The sequence below is a fragment of the Numida meleagris genome, chromosome 1 (assembly GCF_002078875.1).
Source record: "Numida meleagris isolate 19003 breed g44 Domestic line chromosome 1, NumMel1.0, whole genome shotgun sequence".
NCBI classification, from domain to species: domain Eukaryota; kingdom Metazoa; phylum Chordata; class Aves; order Galliformes; family Numididae; genus Numida; species Numida meleagris.
In genome coordinates, this window is record NC_034409.1 from 10,389,529 (window position 1) to 10,408,795 (window position 19,267).

Genomic DNA, 19,267 nt, shown 5'->3' on the forward strand with positions numbered 1-19,267 from the left:
GCCCACAGTGTGTGCAGGTTTGTTGCAGTCATGATGGAGATGCAGGATGAAGACTACTGACTATTTTGTGCAGCAGTGACTACATCCCAATTCTGTAGAGTGGAGTGGCTTATATGCGTTGCATTAGATCATCAAAATTTCCTCCCTTGCTTCATCATCAGTAAAAACAATCACCTGTGAATGTTTCTGCATATATTGTTATGCAGCTTCAGTCAGCTTAAAATACCTTAAAAAAATTACAGAGTAAATAAGTTTGATTTTTTTTTAATGCGAGAGTTATTAACACGCTTTGTGAATGTAAACCTACAACATTATCTGAAGTGCAATAACTTGAAATATGGAACGGCTTTAAAACTGTAGCTGGTCTGTTCTAATCAAGTTATCTGCCAAAAAAGGCTTGGGGGAAATGGTGGATGGCAAGCTGAACATGAGCCAGCAATATGACCTCTCTATCCTGGCCTGCCTCAAAAGAAGCGTGGTAAACAGTGCAAAAGAAATGATCCTGCCCTTCTACTCTGTACTGGTAAGACCTCACTCAGAGTAATGCATCCAGTTGTAGAGTCCTCAGTACAGGAGAGATGCAAACCTGTTGGAGAGTGTCCAAAAGAGGGCCACAAAAATGATCCACAGGATGGAACACCTCCCCTGCGAGGACAGGCTGAGATAGCCGGGGCTGTTCAGCCTGGAGAAGAGAAGGCTCTGGGGAGACCTGAGAGCAGCCTTTCAGCATTTAAAGGGGTGCTGTAGGAAAGAAGGGGACAGACTCTTTAGTGGGTTCTGTTGTGATAGGACAAAGGGAAAGGGTCTCAAACTAAAAGAAGGGAGATTTAGTTTGGATATAAGGAAGAAGTTTTTTAACAATAAGAGGCACTGGAACAAGTTGCCCAGAGATGTGGTGGATGTCCCATCCTTGGAGACATTCAAGGTCAGGCTGAACGGGGCTCTGAGCAACATGATCTATCTGTAGGCGTTCCTGTTTGTTGCAGGGGAGGTGGACTAGATGTCCTTTCAGGGTCCCTTCCAACTCAAACAATTCTGTGATGATTCTATGATCCAACTTATTTGACTGAAGGATTTGCCTACTCCATGTGTTCTACCTGGAAAAGTAGTTCATCATTCAACATGGATTTATGTTTTAATCTTATATATATATAAATATATTTTTTTATGAATACATATGTATATGTGTATATATGTATATACACAGATATCTATATAATGCCAGATAAATCAGTAATAGAAAGACAAATTGCCTTTTTTTTAAGCAGTTTTTTTTTAGCAGTTGTCCTGGTGGGTAAAATTCACCCAACTGCTACAGATCATTATAGCACTTTCTTGTGGAAGAATTCTGTGACAAGTTTTAGGCCATGCAGGAGAACCTTTGTGTCTCTCTTAAACTGGACTAAGTTTCATTTTATTTTTACTCTGGATTTTGGATTAACTGCACTTCTAAGATGAATTGAATAACCTCCAAGTGCAGGAAAAGTCTCCAAAAATCAACAGTCTAAGAATATTTGAGATCTTCCACTGACAGAAATCTTCGTATAGAAAAAGATATATATTTTCATATATTTGGAAGTGTTCCACTGCATTTAGCCTAATCTTTATACTCAGAAATACAGTAATGTAGATGGTGGAAAGTCTTATTTTTCAGCCGAACATTTGGGACCTGCAGTTCTGGAGCTTCTGAGACACAAACTCTTTTTCCTCTTGGCTAAAATGATCGGTTTCATGAATAATTAGCAGAGTCTCATGTAGTTATGCTACAATAAATATTTTGTATTAGCAGTCTGGGACTGAGGATAATCTGTTTCTGAGTTTTGCCATACACTTGTTTATACTCTAGAATAAGTCACAAAAGGAATTTTGTTCCTTGGGAACAAAACATCTATAGAACTTCTGGGTACAAACAATAATAACTTTATTGCCTGAAGGATTTTTGTCTTTTTCCACTAATTTTGGTTTGTTCACAAAATAACTTTTTAGACCAGCTGCAGTTTCAGTCATGATCACCTTCCTACATAAAATTCCTATAGTACCATGTAAAGACCCAGCTTTAGCCTTTAGTGGATGCAGAACTGTGTTCTGAAGCTCCAGGTCCCTCATGTTAGGCAGGTTTATGCCTCAGTGTGAAAGAAAGACCACTGAGGATAATGGCTTAGAGAGACATTGAAGAGCACTGAGAAGCAGCATTCCTTCTTACACTCATTTTCTGCTCAAAAACAATTACACTGTGGAAGTAAATATTATTGTTGGAGGAAAGTAGAATTGAAGTGTAATGTAGGTGTTTAATAATTGTAGGTGTTATTTTGTTAAAATACTCTGATTTGTATCTCTGGTATAAAAATTTACATTATAAAAAATCAAATTTTCCGTCCTATATGTCTTATAAAGTGACGAAGAGTTAAGTGAAAAGAAATTTTGGTAAAGTAAGAGTTTCAGACACTCAGTTTCACTTTAGTAACAGCAGAGCTAGACACTGGCATCTGTCTGCTATATAGAATAAACATGTCTTCATCTAACATCCTTTTTTTTCCTGAGAAACTGAGAAAAAAATCTTGATTTTGACACCAGATGTGTATCTTCATGCTTCATTTCAGTTTGAGCAGTAAAGTACAGATACTGCTGTTTCAAGGGTTCTGAAAGATCTTGGAATCCTTGGGCCCTTTATTGGATCTGAGAAAGAGATCTGTACCCAAGCGTTTTGTTGGGTAGAAGAATCTGCAGAGCAAAGGGACAAGCTCTAAGGGAATTCTTCACTGTGGAATTGCACAGAATAGTTTGAAGCCTCATTGTTTATCTTATATAAGGCAAAGACAGGCCTGAGAATGTTGTGAGAAGAAACAAACAGGGAAGGTTGCTGTTCACATAGAAAAGACACATAGATACATAGATGGAAAGATCTGGACATCACTGTCTGACAAAAAATGTCAAAGATTTATCCTTGAAGAACTATTACATCTATACTTAAGTTTTGAATAGTAAATAACACATTTTTGACATGCTATACAATACTAGGAATGACATTTGTCTTCTAGAAAGTGGGTTCTTTACATACCCTGTTCTGAATGGCTTTAGGGAGCTATGACTGCAGGGACCTTGCCAGTCCTGCAACAGTCCTGTTCACATTACAGAGAGCATACAATACCGACATCAAAATTCATCCCTGCACGTAACAGGTGTCTAAAGCCATTGTGTTTTCAGCTATACTATTAATCCATTAACTTTTTCCTTCTGAAATCCTTGGACACATTTTTTTTTCCTTTGCTAATTCTTTTACCTAGGAGAAAAGGAGGTGCTGCTGCTAGATCTGAAGCTAACACATTCTAAAATTCCTTCAAGTTTCATTTTTGCGAGGTTTTTTGCTGGGTTTTTTTAAATTCTATTTGAATCCTAGTTCCTGTCCCTTGCATAGATGAAGGAGCCTGTTTTAACCAAAAGAATGGGAGATCATGTTGCGAATGTATGAGTTGATATGAGGATAATTGCTTGATAGAAAAAGCATCTTAGCAAAACCATATGCTTGTAAATCATATCTTCCAATGCTTGTGTGAAACACATATGCTTGCAGTTGTAAATGGGTTCAGGTTCCCAGGTAGTTAAGTTCTTTGTTCGCTTACAGACTTTTCATGCTTCCCTCAGGGACAAATCTACTTTTTGTTTCTTTTACAAACATGTTTCCTTAAAACTGGAAAACCAAGACAATTTGTAAACACTGGAGAAAAAAAAAAGTATCATTAATCTCCTTAAATTTATAGATGTTTGTATGGTACTTTTATACAAAAAGAACCTCCTTATCTGGAATCTCTTCCTGACAGTTCAATGATGGCAGTAGGAACATGGAAATAATTAAACGGCAGAATGGTTTCAAATCTTAATGAGATAAAGTAAGACGGAAGTTAATTCCTTATTTTTCTCCTTTTTCCCCCCAATGCTTGAAATAAGGGCATGACCTAGAACAAGCTCTGTTACAAAAATGGAGCTATCATTAGTAACAGAGCTATTCAAAATAGTTTCCAGTCTGAACCCAGGGCTGTTGCACTAGAGAACCTGCTTTCTTAATGAGTCCAGCCTGCCAGGCAGTGTTTATATAATCCACACTTAATTGGGCTGTTTCAAAAAAATGAGTGGCTTTAGAGTCTGGTCATCGATTGACAGACAAAGAGCAAGAGTTTAGCAATTAGCAGAGTTACCCCATCCGGTGGCCTGTGCATTAGCTCAGCAGGGAATCCCCTCTGTGGAGGCCTGATTTTGCTGCACACTTAGAAAGGGATTTTATGTTATTAACTTACTAATAGTGTTAAAGACTATTTGCATCCATCTCACAGGATCAGACTGGAGGTTAATAGGAACCGGCTCTTATTTTCCTCTGCTAAAGCCAGTCCCTTATGTACCTTGTACAAACCTGTGTACTACTGCCAGGAAGGCTTGCCTGACACTTTTCGTGTTGTGGTTTGCAGATATCCTGACAAGGGCTTTGATGATAATTACTGCCGCAATCCTGATGGCAAGCTGAGACCATGGTGCTACACTCTTGACCCTAACACCCCCTGGGAGTTCTGTGCGATTAAAACCTGTGGTAAGTTCAAGCAGAATTTATTACTTCCTTTTCCCTTTCAGAATTTGGACACAGACAGTTCAAGCAATATCGGACCGTAGCTATATCATTCATTGCACTTTGGTGACAGTTTTCAAAGAGGAGTTCCTATGATGACATTCTATTTATTTTGGATAGAAAGTAAAAGAGATGTGAGTTACTTAGCACTGGAATATGTATATGTGCATATCTTATATACAGGGAATTGTATAAAAATGTATAGACATCAAGAACTAATAATGTCAGGCAATTTAAGCATGAAGATCTCATGTGCAATAATAGTTTGGCCATCTTGGGTCTCTGCATTTCAGTTTGGGTACAGATTCATGATTCTTGGGAGTAGACTTCCTTCCCTGCTCTATCAACATATCTTTGTTTTGTTTTCCTCTTGAATATTGTGCAGTTCTAGGTCTTGGTTCCTGTACACTATTCAACTTTGTGCTGAAAAAAGAATTATTAATTTACTCATGTGTTTCTCTGTGATATTCATCCTTCCAATATCAACGTTCCACAAGCAGTTGATTATTTGCATACTGTAGCTATGAGATGGCAGCTTTTGCTATTTTAACTTTACGTGCAGAGGATTAAAGTGATATTAAGTGATATTACGATATGCAAACATTAGATGCCTACTCTGAGACGCTTTAGTTCAGAATTTGTAGAGATTTTACCACTGCAGAGCACATGCTGTGTTCAAAGCCCAGATCTTTCTGATTTTTATGGTAGCTCTGCCAGCTCTATTCTACTGATAATTAGGTGTCTTAATTGAGAAGTACAGGGACAATGAGGAAGGTAAAATTATTGGACTCCTCTTGAAAATTGCAGTGAAGTAATTTTTCCAGAGTTTTATGGGAATGTTGGGGCTGAGGCAGCTGCTAAAATTATATTTTATAGCAATAAATTTTTATTAGGAAATCACGATTTGCATCCTTTCTTCATTTGTAGAGTGTAGTTTGTGCAACAAATGAAATGTGGGATCTACAGGTGGTAGTCTCCTTTCTTATCTCCTATGCTTTCCATTGCCAGATCTGGGATACAAATTTTGCCCTTAAATAACTGCCATCCTACAAAATAATCAGTATGCAAGGATAATATTAAAGGCTGTCTCACAATACTCAAAACAGTTTTCCTTATTCTATTTACACAAAGTACTGTATTGAAAACATTTTGGGAGTTGAGGCAAAGCCTGAAAACAAGACATGACTTTGTCAGAATCCCTACTGTAGAAACCCATCAGCTTCATGTACCCCAGCCCTGTGGCAGAGCTGCAAGGAACACAGGCGGGAAAGGAAAATAGTATTTTTGGATTTTCTGTAGAGTCAAGAGGAAGCTTCTTGATGAAAATCTCAGCATCCTGTTATCTCATGACAAAGTCAGTTTCTCTGAGATCTGCAAGGTTTGGGAAATTACAAATTCCTTTGTTGTTCTGCTCCATTTTGACCAAAATTAAGTGTTAAGAAAAGTCTTCAAAAACAGACATTCTGCTTTTTATCTAGCTCTAAGTGTCACATCAGTAGGCTTATGTCATTGTAAAATTCATTTACCTCTCCTAGGAGGAGGATAGAAGACTAGATTCTATTAAAAAGAGCATTTTAAGCTCACCTAGAACTGAATTTACATGAGAATTCAAAAATGGAAAAAAGATAAAAGGAAAATTATTAAAGGAATAATTTTCATTGACTATTTTCTTTAATTCTCAAAGTTCTCTGTATTATTTTTTTATTAAAACAAGACAAACAGCTACTAAGATATCACAAATCTAGACCAAAGAGAGACAGCAGTGGGCCTTAAAAAATGTATGTTTTTCTAATGTAATACTGTTTTCTTTTTTCCCCTTAATGTTGGATACATATATATATATATATCACGGAATCACAGTCTGACTGAGATTGGCAAGAACTGTTGGGTCCATCTGGCCCAACCCCTGGCTCAGGTAGGGACACCCAGAGCGGGCTCCCCAGCACCATGTCCAGGTGGCTTTTGAAGACAACTAAGGAGGAGTCTCTGCAGCCTCTCTGGGCAACCTGTGCAAGTGCTTCAATCACCTGAACAGTAATGAAGTGCTTCCTGATGTGTAGATGGAACATTTTTTGTTCCAGTTTGTGCCCATTGCCTGTTTTCTGGCACTGTTTTCACCACTGAAAAGAGCCTGGCTCCATCCTCTGCACCCTCCCTTCAGATGTTTGTTGACATTGATACAGTACTCCAAGCCTTCTCCATGCTGAGCAGTCCCACCTCTCTCAGCTTCTCATAGGACAGGTGCTCCAGTCACTTCATCATCCTGGTGGCCATATGTTGGACTCTTTGAAGTATGTCCCTGTCTCTCTTGTATGGGGAGGACACAAAACTGTGTCCAGGCGTGACCTCACCAATGCTGTGCAGAGAGGAAGCAACATGTCTCTTGATCTGCTGATGAAACTTTCCTAATGCAGCCAAGAATACCATTAGCTTTCTTAGTGGCAAGAACACTGACTCATGTCCAACTTTGCTCATTACTTTGTACCACTGACCATTAGACTCTTGGTCCTGCCATTCAGCCAGTTTTCAGTCTGCCTCACTGTTTGCTTTTCCAGCCCATTCTTCAACAGCTTCTCTATGAAGATCTTGTGGGGAACAGCCTCAAAGACCTGACTAGTGTCCAGGAAGACAGTATCTGTTGTTCCCTCCCTATCCTTCAGGCTTGTGATTTCATTATAGAAACCTGTCAGGTTGCTCAGATACGATTTCTTGATGAATCCATGCTGACTACCGCTGATGATTTTTTTCTCTTTTACGTTCCTGGAAAGGGTTTCCAGGATTAGCTATTCCATCAGCTTCCCACAGCGGTGTGGCTGGCTAGCCTATAGTTCCTAAAGTCTTCCTTACTCTTTTTGAAGATAAGAGTGACATTTGCTTTCCTCCATTCTTTGGGCTCTTCTCCCAGTTGTTATGATTGAGTAAAGATTCTAAAGAGTGACCTCACAATCGTATTTGCCAACTCCCTTAGCACTTGCAGGGGCATTTTGCTCAAATATTCCTTGACCAGATCCTCTTCCACTGAACATACATGTTCCTTTCTCCATCCATTCAATCTGGCCTCTGGGACCTAGGATTCCTGTCAGTCTTGTTGGCAAAGACTGAGACAAAGGTTTCAATACCTCAGCCTTTTCAATATGTATATACTGGGGAGAGAGAGAGAGAGAAGGAAATGGCTCTGGCATGAACCATTATGTATAAGCAATGTCAAACTTAAAGTGGAAGTATGGGATTCTCTGTTTTCACTTTGCAATTCTTAGCAAACCAAATCTTACCTTGTCTTGTGCTTCCACAATTCATAGTTCAGATTGTTCTTGCTAGTTCTTGATTTAGGCCAGTGCAATGTCTCGTGGTGTCAGTCACTTCTTATCAGAAGTGCTTACAATCCAAAGGTTGAATATGAATACTCTGAATGTATTCCCTGACAGGGAGTAAGTGAATTTATTCCACGCTGTTGTAAGTCATTATAAATCCAGTATAAGGTAGTTAAAATTAGTAAAATTATTCCACTGTGAAAAAGTGGAGATAATTTGCCACTTTGGATAATGTCTGTAATCAGGCTCTCCAGAGACAGAAGAAACTTCATAAGGCACTGCTGCTTGTTTTGTATCAGGCAGCCATAAAGGCGTGCTCATGTTGAAGACTGCGCCTGTGAACTACAGTACTAATTCATGTAATCATATCTAGATTTTTTGATAACTTGAACATTTAAGTTCAGCCTTTTCCTACTATGAACACTATCTTGTTTAGCTCTGTAGCTGAATTGCCTTTCATTAAGCACTTGTTTATTTTTTAATTAATCTGAGCTTCCTACTTTTTTAAAAAAATATTCAATAATATATGAATCATACATAGCATAATAGATCTATTCTTTTCCCCTGGTTAAAGTGAGTTTATTATGAAAATAAAAATATTCCTAAGTTACAGCTGACTGTTTCACAAATGCAACTTTTATAAACCTTTATCCTTTGGCATTTCCTGAGCTGATGTGTCAGCGTTCTGAGGATTCACATCTGGCTTTGCTGGTCACGTAAGCTTACAGTCCAAGTAACTCTCAGCATCTACAGCCTGGACTAAGCTTTATAAAGTCATTGGGTGGGAGAGCTTCTGCAAACTACTGCAGTGTTACCTTTGTCTATATCAATCACAGTTATACTATAGTTCCAAAGAAAAAGTAATCCCCAAGGCAGTATCACCAAAATTAAATTGAAAAAAAGAAAAAAAAATTCCAACAGTGTAATGATTTTAATGTGAAATTTTTGTCTCATTTCTAGGCAGATGCTGATAGCATTAAGTGTGAATTCTTTCTTTAATCTTTTATATTAAGATCAAGCTATAGGAGAACTCCCTTAAGTTAATAGAAACTATATTAACATCAGTGGAAATTTCACATGTAAAAATGCATTTTCACTGCAGAAATCTGTAAATCTTTGGAAATTACTGAAGGAATCTGTACAAATAAGAATAAGGAAGTAATGATCTTGAAAGTGGTTCATGTAGCTGATATTTTCAAAGAATATTTATCATAGGTTTATGGTCTTACCCTCTATGTGAATTGCAGTGCTTTCCATGCTTTCTTTTATAAACTCAAGAGGGAATTTATTGCAGATATTACAGTTATATCATCAACTCAGTGACTGGAATGTGAATGTAAAATACCAGAGCCCTGTTTTGAGTTTTCTGTCATTCTTGAGCTACATAGAAAAACTGTTTTCCCACCTCCTAGCAGGGAGCCCAAAACACTAGACCATTCTGGGTTTCAGTGGCTGCTCCGTTTTCTGAAGCTCTGGCTGTGTACAATTTCGGTACACTAAAAAGAGAACATCATGTGTTATATGTCTTTATAGCTTTGTGGTTTGGATTCCCACACAGATTTTTAATTCCTATGATGAAGACTGTTTATATATTTTACAAGAAATACTAATTAGAAAAAGTGCTCTGCAAATCCAAACCCTTGGACCCCATACAAAAACGTAGGTGTCCTCTCTTTGGGGGAGTGACCACAAGGCAGCATGCTGTTTGTGGTTTTAGCTACATGTCATGAGTGCTAGTATGCTCTATAGCCAAAATGCTGACAACAGCTCATATACAAAATTTTAAGCAAAAAAGTCACTGGAAGGAAGCATTCAGAAAATAAATATGTTTTTAAGACTAAGGAGACAGGAGGGCATTGTAACTTTATTTCCAAGCACAGAAGGCAGCATAAAACATGGTGGCTTCCAGCCAAGGCTGTGAGAAAGAGATGACAGGAGCAATTAGGGATTAGAGATGGCTCAAGCTGCAAAAATTGGATCTGGATTAAGACTTCAGGGACCCCAGGATTGGTTTGAAGTTGCTCACATATGTGTCTGTGGTTTTGGCTTGAGACAATTTTTAGTTAGAAGAGAGGATAAAAGGACAACTATAACAGCAATAAGAAGCATAGGATGAAATGAAGAAATGGAAGCAATGACAGCAAATAAGAAATAGAGAAAATGGCTATTACTTTGCCATGAATTTAATATGGGCTACAGGAAAGGTAGGAGTGGGAAACTAATGCTGTTTTACATAAATAAATAAATAAAAAACTACATTTCTGTGGATGAACTAAAGGGTAGAGAGGTGGTGCTGAGGCCCAGAAAGGAGAAAAATATTTACGTCAGTCATTTGAGAGATGCAGAGCTGCATGCAATTAATATGTTAAGGAAAGTGTTTATTTACTGACTATGTGATTTCCAAACAACTCAGTTGATTTTAACATGGATTTAGCCTGTGCTGTCACTGTTCATAGACAATAGGCATGGGTGACAGGAGACCTCAGCGTTCTAAAATAATTCAGTAACTGTCTGGGTTTGATGCTGGGTTTGATGGGAGGGATCAAGTAATAAAACAGCAAAGTGAGAAGTCTGGATGTAAAAACAAATCTTGCAGTTTGCGGAAGTCAGAGAATCACCAGTATTAGATTACCCATATTTTAAAAACAGAGATTTAAATGGTCCATTTGAATGTGAAGTTCTGATTAAGGAGTTATTTCTTGAATTAGAGTGTGTAAACAAATAAACGTGCTGCTCAGTTTAAGCTTAATATTTATTTAAGATAAAGATGTTTATGGAATGGACTGAGTGAGAAGAGACTAGTGTTTAGTGATAAAGCACTACCTTCCACTTTGCTTTAAACAGAAGTATATCGTAGAATCATAGAATGGCCTGGTTTGAAAAGGACCTCAAAGATCATTGAGTTTCAACCCCCCTGCTGAGTGCAGGGTCGCCAACCACTAGACCAGGCTGCCCAGAGCCACGTCCAGCCTGGCCTTGGACACCTCCAGGGATGGGGCATCCACAACCTCCCTGGGCAACCTATTCCAGTGCGTCACCACCCTCTGTGTGAAAAACTTCCTTCTAATATCTAACCTGAATCTCCCCTGTCTCAGTTTAAAAGCATTCCCCCTTGTCCTATTGCTATCCACCCTTGTGAACAATCGTTCCCCCTCCTGTTTATATGATCCCTTCAAGTATTGGAAGGCCACAATGAGGTCTCCCTTGAGCCTTCTCTTCTCCAAACTAAACAAGCCCAGTTCCCTCAACCCTTCCTCATAGGAGAGGTGCTCCAGCCCTCTGATCATCTTGGTCGCCCTCCTCTGAACTCGTTCCAAGAGCTCCACGTCCTTCTTGTGCTGGGGCCCCCAGGCCTGGACGCAGTACTCCAGATGTGGCCTCACAAGAGCTGAGTAGAGGGGGACCACCACCTCCCTCTCCCTGCTGACCATTCCTCTTTTAATGCAGCCCAGAACATAGTTGGTCTTCCGGGCTGCAAGTGCACACTGCTGGCTCACAGAAGAGCTCAAGCACGCGTTGCAACTGCTTTACTCTGTATTTCCTCAAAGAGAGTCTTTCCCTCAAGGAAGGTCCTTTTAATCTTTTCTAGTATAGTTTTGAAAGGGAGATCTAAAAACTCCTGAGCCTGCAGAGATTTAACAATGGAAATCTGAATCCAGATAAAGATTACGAATGAATCAAAACAAAAACAACAAAAAAATATATATGGCTATATATATGGATTTAAAGCTTAGCTGTTGGTGTTAGAACAACTTGGTAAGGTCTCTGTATTCAAGGACAAACCACTGGTAGGTGTGCAGGTACTAGGTAACAATGTATTCTTCATTACTGTGATTCTTGACCTTGGATCTAATTTAATTCTTCACTTTCTTTTATGTTCTCAGTGAAACAGTACAAAATGAAACAAACCAGTATTTCTTCAAGGCTACAAGTACAGTGTTTGCTCGTTTCTTTGTTTTCACATGTTTTTCATACTATGAGATAATACACTGAAGGAAATAGGGAAAGAAAGGAACGGTCACACTAGTATGTTGAACTGCTTGAGGTGCGGATGCCTGGAAGCAGCATAACTAAGCATGAGCAGCTTATTCCCTGAAAATTACTGACCTATCAAACTGTATTCATCATGGGGACACTATTGTTTTTGGAATTGTTTCTTCACTGGATTAAGCACCTCTTTTAAAAGCTACCTTTTAAGATCTTTCTTTATAAATCAGGGCTCATTTTCTTTTTGTTGAGTTATGCGCTGGGAAAAATACTGCAACAAGATAAGCTATTGTAGATCTTTTCCTGATGAAATCATTTAGGACTATGTTTCTTTTCCAATTAGGTCTTTTCCAAAAATACTTAGATAGCATTATCATGAAAGAACATTAATAGTCCAACAAAATCTCTTCCTTCTTTTAAGTTAGTAGGAGTTTATCCATTGACCTAACATTTGTGCAGGATTTACTTCTGGCTGATTGCTTCAGCTGTAGAATGACTCAAGGCCCCTGCTGATTCCCTCATGCTGGCATTACTGTGAGAACCAGTACTGAGAAGACTGTCTGTGGCTTTACACATGAAGCTCTGGATAACATTACGGCTCTGTACTCAAGCATCTATGAATATATGAGCTGTCCGTTATTAATGAAGTTGTTTAGTTTAAGATATCAAAATAAGGAAGGTTTTTTGGAAGAGGGTACCTCTGGATTATTGAATTTTTATTGAAGACCTCAGCATGGACATGTGAAAGTTCAAATACAGCTGTCTGAATTGCATGGTTAATTTGAGTCTTGCAGAATTTAAAAATAATTACATCAAAGTTTAAAAGTAGCAAAATGCTACTGACATTTAATAAATTCTTCTGTTCATAATGAAGTTTTATACGGGGATAAAAGTGACAATCAATAAAGCACAAATAGCAGTCTTTCCTAAGATGATTTTTATGTGATCTTCCTTTGAGAGCACTTTTTCTCTCAGTTCAGAAGGTTGAACTGGAACAAAAAATAGATATTTCTAATGTGATGTCAAAGTACCTGTCTGCATAGAAATTGTGTATTGAACATGAATTCATCTTTGAACTTAATAAATAATTGTTTTCTGACTGAAAAAACCTCATGGTGTTCCAGGGTCTTACTTATACTTTAGAGGAATTTCTAGGATAAGGATGGGGTGTCTTACTGATTTCTAGTGTCATTTTGTGTCCTTCTGAGAAAACTGGTGAGTGTGCTCTCAGAAGCAGGACTCGTTCATCAGTGCTCTGCATGCCTGTTATCCATGCTTGGAGATATTGTATTTGGCTATGTGTGTGACAGGAGTAATTAGCCTCAAGAGCAAGACCAGTATGAGCGAAGATGACTGTTTAAGCTGTAGACTTAGACAACTTCGACATTTCTTAAAGTTTTGCAAGTGCATTATGGTCTGCAGAACACCTCTGTAATGCTTAGTAAGGCAGTCATTTTTCTCCAAGCTGTTGCGTGTCTCTGTGCATGTCCAGCCCACCTTTGTTCCCATGAACAGGGAGACTGTTCCCATAGTGTCTGTGGAAATCACCAGCTGAATTTGTTGAGCCTTCTTTGATAATTTCTCAACTTGTTTTGGGTTTCAAAAAAAAGAATGGGAGTATCTGTTTCTGAGGACCGAAGCTGTGAGAATTTCAAGTTTAAATTTCAGAATTATATTTCAGTAATATTTTTGGGTATCATTTTTCATATTTGAAAACTAGAAGTTTCTACGAAATAGAGGTGATGTAGCAAGAAGAATTTAGACAGAGTTCTGTAAACCTTTTTGAATGATAGAATCGATTTGTTAACTCAAAAATATTTTAAAGATCCTCTTCATTACTAGAATTCTCATTGAGATGTGCCACAAAGTAGTAGGAGTAGCTAATCCATCATGCATTATGGATCCTGAAATAAATTCTGTCTTAGCCATCATAATGTAAAGCTTTCCAGCAATGACTTAGCTTTGCAAGTATTTAAGTGATAATGGGAAAGACAAGTTTGTCTGGTTAGAAGTTCGTTTAAAGAGAACATTTTAACACAAATTGATGTAAAAGCTGTTCTAGAGAGTTAACTGTCAAGACACTTAGTGTAAAGCTGAGCTCTGTATCTTTAGATGAATGAGAAGAAGGAAAACTCAACAAAATACTGCTGTGGCCTTGCTTAAATCAATCAGCACATTAGCTGTTTCAATTAAAGCATGTAATAAAAAACAAAACAAAACAAAAATATATAAAAGCCAATCTAATTACTTTTTCCATGGCATGACACTACAGAGTAGTGAATGTACTACAATATTTAATTATAAAATTACAGTTGAAATATTAGCTTCATATGAATAAGTAACGTCTTTGTATAAAGCTTATTTTGAGTAAGATAAATTTGCATTAAATTGAAATTTTATGCATGATTACTATTAGGAAGACCTTTTGCTAGAGTTATACAGTAGTAACTTATTATATTACTTTGGAAATATTATGCAGCCAGGATGCCATATGTATGCTGAAATTTATCTTAGTGGCTGACTTTCTTATTCCAAATTGTATGTCATGTTTTTTTTCATTTTTAATGAAAGTCATGCATATCTTTTTTTCAAAGACAAATAGGTATTTGAATGTGGTATAGTGATGGTCAGTCTAATCAGTGTCAGAATATAATTCCAATTTGTTTTCATATCTTAGTGACAGTAGAAAATTGAAATATGCAGCTATGTATTTCTAATATATGTACAACTGTGTTCTTTGTTGTTGTTGTTGCTGTTGCCCAATTATTTATACAATGAATACTAATGATTAAAAATCTAGCTACAAGTCTATTTGATGAACCCACCAAAAAGACTGCATTTATCAGCCTGCAGAAGTCCGCTTGTGACGCCCTTTTCATTTTGGAATGAATTTAGAATTGACAATCCCATTGAAACAGGACAACCTTTGCAGGCAAATTAGCTTGGGAAGGAAGGACAGGAAATTAATTTAACAATGAAATTCTGATGTAAAAATATCAACCAGATGAAGAGAAAAAGTGAAATTTTCTGTATCATGTAGAAATGTATAATTCAGCTATACAACTTGACGTTATCCTCTGACAGGGAAGTGGTCTTTAACATAGAAGATTAGACAGCAAATCAACCAAACCCATCTGTTACGACATTTGGTTTCCTGAAGAACCATATTCTCTACAAGTTCACAGAACTGGCTGAAGTTAGTAGGCATGAACTATATTATGAGTAAAACACATGAATATTTTTCTAACCACTGGACTATTTCAAGAAAAGTAATTTGAAAAGTTTATTAACATACTTATTGCTGACAATAATACTTTAGGATAATTAATAAATTTATTCTTGTGAACAATAGCAATTACCAAAAGATGAACAGTTACTTTAAAAAAAATCTTATGTTTGGAGCTTTCGGGGACATTGCAGAAGCATTATTGTAGTGTATTTAGTTTTGTACTACTTTGTATATAGCTGATGCAATGTCCGTGCCATTAATTTCCAATTATGAGAATTGCATAAGAAATAGAAAGACTTTCAAGTTATGTGAATGAATCATTTCAGAAACCACTGTTTTTCTGTATTTAGTTCAAGACAGCCCACAACAGGATGAATGCAGAGTATATCAACATCTGTAAAAGATCTTGAGTCTGATGAATTTCTTTGTCTTTAAAACATTTGTCTCTCTTTAGAGAATAATGATCTTTGATTTCCAAAAGCAAGGCTATTTTTTTCTCCAACTGTATGAGGCATACAACGAGAACCTTCAAGGAATATTTAGCATGTTGCTTTAGAATAAGATTTATCTTTTCTTTTTTCTTTTTAGTTTTCTTATTTTCTGTGACTTGATATTCTGGGAATTCTTTGGAGAAAACCATTTAGGATTTTCTCGTCCTGCAAACATGTTTTAACATATTTAACAGTGTGAACATGGGTGGTCACTCAGTTGTGTAAAGCTAAGCAAATGAGAAAATATTTGCTGAACTGAAAACAGTAACTAAGAATATTGCCTGACTTTCAATATTATAGAATGAGTCAAATGTCTGACAAAGTTCATAAGCATTACACAGCTTTTAGATTCCTGGCCTGCAAGCGGGCAAACAAGCATAAAGCCCGACACCCATTTTGATTCCATGGATGTTGTCAATGGGATAATTATTCTTTAAAAGACAGATTGACAAAGGACTTCAGTTCCACAATATGGAATGCCATATAGAGCTCAAACCCTACATCCTGATCCAGGCTCAATTTTATGAAAACAAAACAGCATCTCTTCTCTGCACTTGCAGATGTGGGCATTCTGAACAGCACAGAGGCAGTGACTGAGACGACAACATGCACCCAGGGGCAGGGCGAGGGCTACCGTGGCACAGTCAACACCATATGGAGTGGGATCCAGTGCCAGCGGTGGGACTCCCAATTTCCTCATCAGCACAACATCACTCCTGAGAACTTCAAGTGCAAGTGAGTAGAGACAGTGGATGTTAATGCAGTGGGTGAACAATTCCTGCTGTTTTTCAAAATTCATGATACCAAAGTAGGCTGTGGGTTCCCTAACCCTTCACTGTTGTTGTTTGGCATATTGATCAAATACTGCGTGCAGTAACAAATCTACTGAAAACAGGAAATGACCCTGAACCTCCTCTGTTAATTGCAGGACCATCATGAATTTACTTGTAAATTATTGCTTCAGCCTGACCCCACAGGTGTTTCTCAGACAATCTACAATTTAAATCAATTTGTGCTGTACCTATGCTACAGGTTTAGGCCCTTGCGTGGTTTTAACAATTTCTCTAACGGTATGGAGTGGCTAAAAACATTAGGACTTTTTATTCAGCTGATGTCTGAGTACATGAGGGCTATTCAGGACAAGAGATTGAGTTAAATCAACTGAACCACTTATATGGATGTTCAGAACACAGAGGAAGAATTACAGCATTAGACCAATTATTTCCATAGTCTGTTATCAGTAAGATATGCAGATGGAAAAATGCAGTGAAATATGGCATTGTAGAGAACATGGTAATGACTGTCAGGAGATGGAAAAATAAAACTCACATTTAAGAGCTTTGATTATTTAATTCAAGCTGCAAGAGATGTTTAAATATGTTCCCTTGTGGCCAACTTTAAATTTAACAACTGTATAGGATTTCAACATACATTTTTTTTTTCATATTCTAAGATTCAGTTTCTTAAATGAATCACTGACAATTGTAAGGACTTTGTTCCTCTAAGCTCAGCAGAACCATTCAAACACAAGGAATTTTAAGCACTCTGGTAATGTTTGTGTTTAAAAGTACTTGTAATGGATTGCAGGTGTATCCAATGTCAGCTTGTATGCAAATTTTGATGGAGAATCCTGAATAAAAATAAGCTATATTGAAAATATTGTTAATCTTCAAATGCAATCTTATAGCCAGTCAAAACATAAGTCCACTGAAAATGAATTCCCATAATCATTTTCTCATTACAGTTACTATATTTTCTGGACACTGTATTCTTACTGGTTCCTCAACTCCTTGCACTTGACACTGATCAAGTTGCACACAGACCTTTAGGAGCCTATATTATTACTAATTCATAATAAAATCTGATAGAATGCATCAGTGGTTTTAGGTGATCCCTGCTGTGAGCTAACATATTTATTTTTATAGGGATTTGAGGGAGAACTACTGCCGAAATCCAGATGGATCTGAATCACCCTGGTGTTTTACTACTGACCCAAACATCCGGATTGGTTATTGCTCCCAGATTCCAAAGTGTGATGTATCAAATGAACAAGGTAACAGAGGGAAAGGTGATAACATGATCTTAAGTGAACACTGTACTGTTCCAAATGGTAGATAGGCAAGCATGAAAACTGGAGAAGCTGATCTCAGTACATCTGCATTACACCTGTGTAGTTATGCTTTAGTGTTATTTGCATACTTGGGATTCATCATGGTGTAAATGAGATTCATTTCTCAGTTCATGTTTCAGTTCCAGCAGGGAAAGTTGCACCAGAGATTTGCTGTTGGATCTGATTTTTAGACAAGGTGAATCTTCACTCTACTACCACTCCTAATTTGGAAGGCCTTTCCCAAAGCTGAGATGATTTCTCATGATTTCTTGGTTAGCTTTATTTCTTTATTTGCATATGAGGCCATGAACCTTTGTTTTTTTCCCCATGTACCCCCTTGACTAAAAGAAGTTGAGCTGAAAAACCACATGGGATTTCCCATATAGCCTTTTCTCTTCAAGTTCCTCTGTAGAGTCCACACTATGTCTTGGTCTTGGTATTACTCTAAGGAGTATTATTGCCTCCTGAGAACCAAGGAGCCTATCAACCAAGACATAACCTGAGTTTCAGACTTGCAATCTATTACCTTACTTCAGCATATATTAAAATCTTCATCTTTAGATTTTAGATAATTTATCTCTTAAAATGTAGAGAACCACAATTGCAAGAGTTCAATTAGAGCAAGGATTATGCTTTGACTTTCATTCTGTGTTTTTTTTTTTAAGTATCAGTTATCAAAAAGTAAAAATACTGATGAATATGAAATGAGATGCTTAATACAAAAAGTCTTTAGGGTAATGCTCATTTCAAATAATCCTCTTGAAAAGTCTCAGGAAGACTTGTGATTAAAGCTTATGAATTAAACATGACTTCTACTGGAGGCAACAGGCAAGATTCTGAATTACATTAAAATTAAAGTCATGTAGATTTTTCAATTTTGACAAAATAGAACTTAAATCAAGAATTATGAACCATAGCCAGTATCCAGAGTTTACATGAAGGTAGGTTGTTGAAGATAGGCAGGCTGAAAGGCTGTTTTTGAGGAGGTAGGATTAAAGATAGAGTTTGCTTTGTTTTGTGTAAAACAGCTCTTGACAACTTCTAGAATATTCAGTACAACCATTATAAATTATACACAACCTAACTACGTATGAAAGAAAATGTCCCAATTTATCTAAGCAAGATGACATTTAAAATGCTACTGTACTGAGAACAAAGGCCTCGAGCAAGGGATTATGTATCTAAATTTGAAAACTTTCTCCCATTTTCTTTCTGATTTGATTTATACTGATGCTTGATTTATATCACATAGTGTTTGCTACATGTAAAACTTGTCTTTAATTATTGGAATTAATGAAGGAAAGGAAGAGTTTTCTTTTCAGTGTTGCACAGTTACTCTCCACTTTTCTTTGTCTCAACATATCATATTCAGATTGTTATCGTGGCAATGGAAAGAGTTACATGGGGAATCTATCCAAGACAAGATTTGGACTAACTTGCTCCACATGGGAAAAGAATATTGAAGACTTACGTAGGTGAGTAGTCCTGTGTGCCTTGAAACTATTTCTTTCCCTCCCCCCCTCC

At 37.3% G+C, this 19,267-nt stretch overlaps 1 protein-coding gene across 4 annotated transcripts in view; it reads left to right on the forward strand.

The window, feature by feature from the left end:
* HGF (hepatocyte growth factor) overlaps positions 1–19,267 on the forward strand; it is a 63,245-nt gene that overhangs the window by 25,611 nt on the left and 18,367 nt on the right. For all 4 annotated transcript variants that reach the window (XR_002434376.1, XM_021384690.1, XM_021384689.1 and 1 more), the window contains exons 7-10: positions 4,461–4,579; positions 16,194–16,368; positions 17,559–17,686; positions 19,116–19,218. Coding sequence is in view for 3 of the 4 variants with exons in the window: in XM_021384690.1 (XP_021240365.1) it covers positions 4,461–4,579; positions 16,194–16,368; positions 17,559–17,686; positions 19,116–19,218 (525 nt within the window). In the remaining variant the exon portion in view is untranslated. The remainder of the gene's footprint in view (positions 1–4,460; positions 4,580–16,193; positions 16,369–17,558; positions 17,687–19,115; positions 19,219–19,267) is intronic.